Here is an 8674-nt window from a genome sequence, read left to right on the forward strand (position 1 = left end):
CGCTATACTTCTCTCTGGCCTGATCAATTTTTCTAGTTTTTTACAATCGAGTTTTTCATTATGTTGCCTCTATCATTCGTGTTGGTTCCTCCTGGTTTTGCCTTCAGTTATTGTATGGATTTTCGCTTTATCGTGGATGTGGATGAGAACTGACACTTTGGATGTGGTGTGTGTGTGTTTCACTGTTTGATCTGCTACAGTCTCTGACGAAACAGCCAGACGTTACCCTACGGAACGAGCTCAGAGCTCATTATTTCCGATCTTCGGATAGGCCTCAGACCAGGCACACACCACACACCGGGACAACAAGGTCACAACTCCTCGATTTACATCCCGTACCTACTCACTGCTAGGTGAACAGGGGCTACACGTGAAAGGAGACACACCCAAATATCTCCACCCGGCCGGGGAATCGAACCCCGGTCCTCTGGCTTGTGAAGCAGTGTGTGTGTGTGTGCGTGTGTGCGTGTGCGTGTGCGTGCGTGCGTGCGTGCGTGTGTGTGTGTTTATATTTTATTTGCAATGTGTTGTTTTACACCGCTTTTATTTCCTCTATTAGAGACGGTTTGTCGTTATCCAGTGTTTTAATTTCATATACACACTTTAACTGATTGTCTGTCTGTCTGTCTGTCTGTCTGTCTGTCCGTCAGGAGCAGGTACGTCCCACCTTCGTCTTTCTGGTGGTGATGTGATAGTAGCGGCGGTAAAGGTAGTGATGATGGTGGTGAAGAGATAGACCTCTTGTGGATTACTTTCCTCTGCTGTAGTTTTCATCAAAGTTCGTGAGGAGCCACCTGTAGAAGATCAGTGGTATTAGAAGGGCTGAGGAGAGACTGTATTAAATTCTGTGTTGGTGGTTATGTTAGAAGTATGGAAGGCGTTTTTTTTTTTTTTTTTTTTTTTATTACCGTCACATTAGCTCTGATCAATCGTTTCTGTTGTCTTTGGCCATCAGCAATTGTCAAGTTTCGTAGTATTCAATATGTGCATTTAAAGTATTTTTATCAAATTAAGCATGATATTTAATTTAATCAAGGGATTGCAGATCATAGGGCTACTCTTCCAACAAGTCGCATCTTAAGCATTCTACTATGAGTAAATAATAAGGACGGAATTTTCAGGAAACTCACACATGGATGCAACACACGACCGCTCCCACTCCGGCCATCACTAGGTACAGCGTGCCTGGGAAGATGTCAAGTGTCAGGTTGTAAATGGAAGTGTATAAGGACGTGCCCAGCAGCACTGCCAGGCACTCCAGCAGTGCCAGAAAGGCAAAGGTCGTTCCTAAGTCATTGGAGGCTACAATCTTGGAGATGGCGCCGCGGGAAGTCACCACGGGGACGGCACTGCACAGGGACAACACGGCAGCTGCGGACAAGACGGAGACAGAAAGAAAACAAAATTGGAACAAGAGTTGAGACGACATAGTAACATTGTGTCCCCTCACGCCTCACCAATGTAAAGAACCCAAGGCTCCGGTGCTGTGGCAAACACGGTGTAGAAGAACATCATGGAGACGCCACCGATGAAGCCCAGCATGGCGTCCTGCACCCCCAGGTAATAGCTGCAGGCCGGCACCACCAGCAGAAGCCCTGCACAGGCGTGGCAAGGAGTGAGAAGAACAACAGAAGAGATGGAGACGCATTACAAAAGACTGATTGCCAGGAAAAGCAATTTGTGACTTGTTTGGTGTAGTGGTCATTACTCGTCTGTACGCATTTATATGTACTTTTAGAATATAACAGACTGGGGACGCGTCTTACCTGCAGCTTTCACGAGGTAACTGAACACCAGCCAGTCAGCGTATTGTTGCAACTGCCACCCGAACACCTTCCGCTCGTACAGGAAGAACTGTACCTTGGTCTCTGTCAGCGTGAGGGAGAGGCAAACCAACAGTTAATGTTTGATGCAAGAGTTTCCTCCATGCAAACTATGTATATCACTACTGTGGCGGTAAAATACTAGACAAAGTCAACGTGCGTGTCTCTACCCACCTCTGGCAAAGCACCACAGCATCACAACCGCCGTGTACGCCGCCATCACCATCCCACGGCGACCGCTGCGGCGGATTTTCACTGGGACTTCAAACGTACTTCTGATATGAGCCGCCATACCCAGCTTGGTGCTCCCGGGAGGAACGGGCGGCTCCCCAACACATAACAGCACGTAAAGCACGCTCGCCAGCAGTAGCAGCACGTAGAAGCTGAAGGCCAGCACGTAACCACCATGAGCATACAGTAGAGACGATGCGTACACCCCCAACGGGTGTGCGGCGTACTTGACCCACTCCACGCTGGAGAGTGAGGTGGTGCGTGATCGTGACTCCGAGGACGAGCTCAGGTAGGCGTTGACGGCGTTAGAGATCCCAACGTGGCCACCGAATAGTCCCATGGGCAGCGCGGACAGGCAGATCAGCGACACTGGCAGGCGCCACCAGTACGTATTGGCCAGATAACACGCCGCCATCATCAGGTGGCCGATGAAAGTCAAAAGCACAGGAAGGCGGCGTCCCCGGGCGTCCCCCAAGGAGCCTAGGAGCAGGTTGGTGAGGAGAGCGGGCACATATTCCACCCATTTGTTGTACATGATGTAGTCTGAGGCCAGGCGCTGCACCTGGTCCTGCTGCGCCGTGTGGTTGCCGGCGTCCAGGTTGCTGCAAGTCTCCGCGTCATAGTTGAAGTGCACAGAGCACAGCTTGTCCACCGTCAGGTTGGTGAGCAGGTTCTCGTTCACGCCATACGCCACCGCCTCCAAGAAGAGCGCAGGCTCCACCGTCACCAGGGACAGGGCGCGGGTAAAGGAAGACCTGCTGCATGGCTGTGGCTTCACTGGAGGATTCCTCAGAAGCGGCGTCGACTCACTCACAGCAGGCATCTTTCTTGACTTGGTGGTAGCTGGACGCAGGGCGCTCCTCTCTCCTCCCGCCTTGCTCTCCTCAAGCAGAAGTCTTGTTTCCCCTTCAAGTACACATAATCAATAACAGCGTTAATAACACAAGGTTTTTTTTATTGTGACAGATTTCCAGTCTTTTTTTTTCTGTGACGGTCACGAATCCTGCCTCAATGTTTTATCTGGATTTGTTTATCCTAAAATAAATCCATTTTCTTTAGGTGGATGGATGGCAGGAAACGTGAATCAGAAAACGTGGTTGTGTGACGATAAACAAGTAACTACGATAAACTAGTGTGTAGAGTGTTATCTCGTCTATAATTGTTCTTGTGTGTGAAGGAATTCATGATAATGAATATAGAGAAGGAATGTGAGGGACACGAGTGACTGTGTGTGTGAGCCTCGAGGAGACCCAATGGGAGGGAGAGGTATGAGCTAGGTGAGGTGAGCAGCGCCTGGTAATAAATCCGATTTAGTAGAGAGGGAATCATGTCTCGTCTCGTCTCTGTTTGATCTTTCCTCTTTTGACGGGCATGAACTACATCCTCGGTATAATGCTAGATCATGGTCTAGTTGAGAGCTAAGTTATGAGCTAGTTGAGAGAAGTTGAATTGAGGGTTTAAGCACTAGTACTACGTCTTCACTCCACCCCCATCCCCTCTAATGATTGCATAACTCCTGTAGTCCTTACATAACTCCTGCGCTTTTTTTTTTCATCAAGTAATTTTCTTCATGAATATATATTATTACATATTATCTATATCCTCACCTTGTTTGACGTTTCTTGTAGCAGTTAATGTGTGGAAACAAAGTAAGGACAACCTCTGCTCTACCTTTCGTTCACTGACCACTTCCTGTTGAGTATTGAATTTTTTCCGACCTTTCACTTGTTTCCTTTTCCATTGTACTGTTTATTGCACGTACCGAGCCACACTACCAGCCAGTACTGCGGTGTGTACGTCCCATATCAGGTTGACTTTCCTCCCCGCCGATATGGTCTTGACTGGTGACGCATTAGTCGCGACGTGCTGACTAACCATAGAGACAGCGGATGTGAAACGTGAGTGGCGGAGACGGATAACCGTGATAGTAGCAGCGGGGTGAGTGACCTTGAGTGCGGTGCGGAGAGCACGGATGATTGATAAGTTTTTCTACTACAATGGACATGGAGTAGGAGGTTTTACGATAGAGACCTCAGTGATTGTGGAGCACACAGGTCCCCACAGTAATAGTACTGAGTGATTATGGTGAATGTATCTATTGTCGTGTGATTTTGTCTGACCACATTCTAATGATAAAATTCTTTACCGTAGCAGTGTGGAGATAGCGTGGGGAAGTGACAATATACATACATACCAACAAGAGAGTGCAGAGACGATGATACAGTCTTATCTCAGAGAATGAAATAAAAATAGATGGTTCTTGTACAGTCGGCTCCCCATTGGATGAAGCAGTTACTCTCCCTATATTTCTAACAAAAGTGATATCTATCAGTCTTTTTTTTTTTTTGGGTAGCATTGGCTAGAGTTGCCTTTCACGTGCATCTTAAGTTGCCCTCTTCCTCACACCCTCCATATCCCCTTTCCCGCCCATTTTCCACAACCCCCAGGGTGCTTCTCAATCTTCCTTCAGCCCCAACTCTCTCTCTCTCTCTCTCTCTCTCTCTCTCTCTCTCTCTCTCTCACACACACACACACACACACACACACACGGCCCGGTAGCTCAGTGGTTAGAGCGCTGGCTTCACAAGCCAGAGGACCGGGGTTCGATTCCCCGGCCGGGTGGAGATATTTGGGTGTGTCTCCTTTCACGTGTAGGTGCTGTTCACCTAGCAGTAAGTAGGTACGGGATGTAAATCGAGGAGTTGTGACCTTGTTGTCCCGGTGTGTGGTGTGTGCCTGGTCTCAGGCCTATCCGAAGATCGGAAATAATGAGCACTGAGCCCTTTCCGTAGGGTAACGTCTGGCTGTCTCGTCAGAGACTGCAGCAGATCAAACACTGAATCACACACACACACACACACACAAGTGGTAGTGTAAGGTTTAAGCTCTATTTATACCTCACCACAGCACACATCACCACCACATTACACCACTATTTAGCCACATCACCACCACACCACCAACACATCACATACCACCATTTAACCACACCACACCACACCACCACTACACCACCAGCACACCACATCACCAGCATACCACACCACTCTACACCACATCGGTATCTTCGACACCCCAACAACCCGACACTGCCACCGCCCCGACGCGTCCCCGACCTGTCACTGTTACCGGGACAATTACTCTCATGGATTCTTCCCAGTACCCCCAGAGCGCCTTTCCCCACCTCCCTAACCTCCCTAACCATGAGACTTTCCATTTCCTAACCTTGGAATCACTTTTTGTTTACCCTAATTTTCTTTACTTGTGTACACTAAATACTAAATAGTACTTTCTTTAGCATTATGAAATTTGTGTCACTATAGCTTCTTAGTAATAGATAGTCACCACAAACACTGCCACCACAGACTCCACCATGCACCACTCCTGGGTCTCAAAACAGGTTCATTAATTCCTACACTTCCGTTAGCCAGACGTTATCATCTGTTGTCTCTGATTACCAATGGGAGGTGGAGGCACATTTTGAAATAGGATATTGTTTTTCGTTCTTTATTCATCGCATTTTTCACTCACTTAAACGTCTGATTGTGTAGCATTTCTTGAATTAATGATCGTTCACCTTTTCTGTCAGCCGCACGTTTGGTTGAATGTGATTTTTTCGAAGTAGGTAATCCGGGAGATAAGCTTTCTACTACTACTACTACTACTACTACTACTACTATTTTTTTTATGCAGGAAAGGAAACTGACCAAGGGCAACAAAAAGAAAAAAAGGAAAAAGAAAAAGGCCGACTGGGTTACCAGCTTCCCCCAAAGTTCACACGAGACTTCCAAAATTCATGGACAAATGTCTTGAAACCTCCCTCTTAAAAGAAGTCAAGTCGTAGGAAGATGGAAATACAGAAGCAGGCAGGAAGTTCCAGAGTTTACCAGAGAAATGATGGAGAGTGCTGGCTAATTAAATCCTCCATCAGATAGTTGGACAGAATAGGGGTGAGAGGAAGAAAAAAAGCCTTGTGCAGCGAGGCTGCAGAAGGAGAGGCATGCAGTTAGCAAGATCACAGTACAGAAGATAGCATAAAAATAGCGATAAAAGATAGCAATAGATGCAACTACTACTATTAGTATTACTATTATTACGGCTACTACTACGGCTACTACTACTACTACTACTACTACTACTACTACTACTACTACTACTACTACTACTACTACTACTACTACTACTACTACTACTACTACTACTACTGCTAGAGGTGAAAGTACATTTTATTCTAAGTTGAAAATATATTTTGAGGTTCTGTATAGCCGTGGGGATGAAATATTCCGGTGTAGCGGGGTGACACAGGTAAGGACTGGGCCAGGCGGCTGTATTATGCCTTAGAAACACCACCTCAGTATATTCCACCTCACTGTGTGTTGTATTCCCCTTCTCCTCCTTTTCATTCTCTTTATCCTTTGACTTCTTTTCCTTCCTATTTTTCCTTCTTCTTTTCCTTCTTCTTTTCCTTCTTCATTTTCTTCTTTTCTTCTTCTTCTTCCTCCTCGTCCTCCTCCTCCTCCTCCTCCTCCTCCTCCTCCTTCTCCTTCTCCTTCTCCTTCTCCTTCTCCTCCTCCTCCTCCTCCTCCTCCTCCTCCTCCTCCTCCTCCTCTCCTCCTCCTCCTCCTCCTCCTCCTGTTCTATTTGGTGCATGTATCTGTCTATTCCTTCTCGTCAGTTTATCAATCTTCCTCTGTCTTTTCTTTCCTCTATCTGTGTTTCTTTTTTTTCTTTTTTTATATCGGTCTGTCAACGTCTTTGTTTTCTCTCTCTCTCTCTCTCTCTCTCTCTCTCTCTCTCTCTCTCTCTCTCTCTCTCTCTCTCTCTCTCTCTCTCTCTCTCTCTGTCAGTCAATGAGTGAATTAGTCCTTTGACCACTCTGTCAGTTTCTGTTTGTCAGTGAGTGAGGGCGTCATATTGGTTAAACTCATTTTGACAAAACTGCTCTAAGGAAACATTTTAATTTATATCACTTTGACGGAAATAAAAGAAGGAATTGAAACAATGGGTCAGTCTTGCAGCTCTCTGAAAGTGTCGGCCCACCTGGAGGTGGTGGGCCAGTGTGGCGGCGCCGACCGCCTCACCCTTTGTCTGCCCCGCATCAAAGGGAAAGGAGGTCGGCGCCTGCTGGGGACCTTCATCTTCCCAAGCGCGGGGGACTTGGCAGGCCACCACAGGTCTGCCTTCAGGACCTCGGTGGCCGTTGGCCAGGTCGCCAAGAAGGACGGCGCCACGCCCGTCAGGGTGGACTTCCTGGCGGGAGCGTCTCGTGGCCCGCCGTGAGATCCCGCTGGCTGACCTGCTGGCGGGTCTCCGGGCAAACCGTATCGGGCGCCGCTCTGCACTTTTCTTCAGCCTCAAGGCAAGCCAGGCTGAGGATGCAACGGTCGCCGTGTACTACAGTGGAAGGCTCCTGGACGACACGGGGACACTCCAGGATGACCAGATGGAATCGGCAAATACCGAGCAGCATGCCAGCCTGGCCCCCCAGGCTGGCCCAAACAAGATCAGCCTGCTTCCATATGCAGTATATACAAACCCAACCCTGATCCCTGAGGTGACATACTGCAACCTCACCCCCAAGATCACGGTGGTAGACCTCCGGGATTGCCAGAGGAAAGCCGCTCCCCAGGCCTGGTCCTGGCAGGACGGGGGCAATACTTCTCAGGCTGGCGAGACCGTGGCCAGCCTGACCTCCGAGGTCATAAACCATGACCTCGGGGATGGCCAGAGGTGGGTCGCTCCCCAGGTCCGACCCCGGCAGGAAAGGAGTCATACTTCTCAGGTTGGTGAGACCGAGGTCATACACCGTGACCTCGGGGATGGCGAGAGGGGGGCCGCTCCCCAGGCCCAGCTCCGTCACAGGAGGGGAGAGCCCCATGGAAGGCCCTCTCTGGGTGGACGGGAGGGCGTGGTCTTGCAGCCCTCCACTCCGTCCCCCTCTAAGCAGGCGAAAGAGGCCCTGCGGGGTGGCAGGGACGGGGGCGGGGGCCACCTGTGTGGCTCCTGTCTAGTTGTCAGCCTACTACAGTGTGTGCAGGCCGTGGTCTTCACGTTACTCGTGTACCACGTGTGCCTGGAGTGTTTCTGACACTAAGTCTGTACATTAGGTTAGGTTAGGATACGATAGGTTATGTTAGGATAGGTAACGTTAGGATAGGTTAGGATAGGATAGGATAGGTTAGGTTAGGTTAGGTTAGGTTAGGTTAGGTTAGGTTAGATTAGATTAGATTAGATTAGATTAGATTAGGTTAGGTTAGGTTAGGTTAGGTTAGGTTAGACCTAGTTAGGTAATGTTAGGTCAGGTTAGATTAGGTTAGGTTAGGTCTCTCACTCTATATCTCTCTCAACACTCTCAGTATAACTAGTGCACTATTCTCATACGCTTTGTTCTCATTGCGAACTTTCTTAACACTCTTTCAAGTCACGCTAATCTACAAATATCATTCATATTTCAATACAACCACATAAAAATTGAATAAATGATAAATAAAGAAATAAGTAAGTAAATTCAATAAAAAATTATATATTAGTCAATTTTGTTATTTGAATATCAATGTATCTATTATCTTCATGCACGTATCATTTTGACCTTTCCTTCCATGATAATGATGATGATAGCT

At 47.9% G+C, this 8674-nt stretch overlaps 1 protein-coding gene across 2 annotated transcripts; it reads right to left on the bottom strand.

The window, feature by feature from the left end:
• Positions 1–410: 410 nt before the first annotated feature.
• Positions 411–3923, bottom strand: LOC123499184 (solute carrier family 46 member 3-like). 2 transcript variants are annotated; one of them, XM_045246891.1, is made up of 6 exons: positions 3662–3923; positions 1998–2960; positions 1767–1868; positions 1458–1595; positions 1131–1371; positions 411–794 (listed from the first exon to the last, which is right to left on the bottom strand). In XM_045246891.1, exons 2-6 carry the CDS (start codon positions 2875–2877, stop codon positions 749–751), a joined length of 1407 nt encoding a protein of 468 aa, XP_045102826.1. In that variant the 5' UTR covers positions 2878–2960; positions 3662–3923; the 3' UTR covers positions 411–748. The 2 variants fall into 2 exon arrangements, with proteins under 2 accessions (XP_045102826.1, XP_045102827.1); XM_045246892.1 differs by having other exon boundaries at positions 3817–3914.
• Positions 3924–8674: the final 4751 nt, after the last annotated feature.

Source organism: Portunus trituberculatus, chromosome 49, assembly GCF_017591435.1.
Source record: "Portunus trituberculatus isolate SZX2019 chromosome 49, ASM1759143v1, whole genome shotgun sequence".
Lineage (NCBI taxonomy): Eukaryota > Metazoa > Arthropoda > Malacostraca > Decapoda > Portunidae > Portunus > Portunus trituberculatus.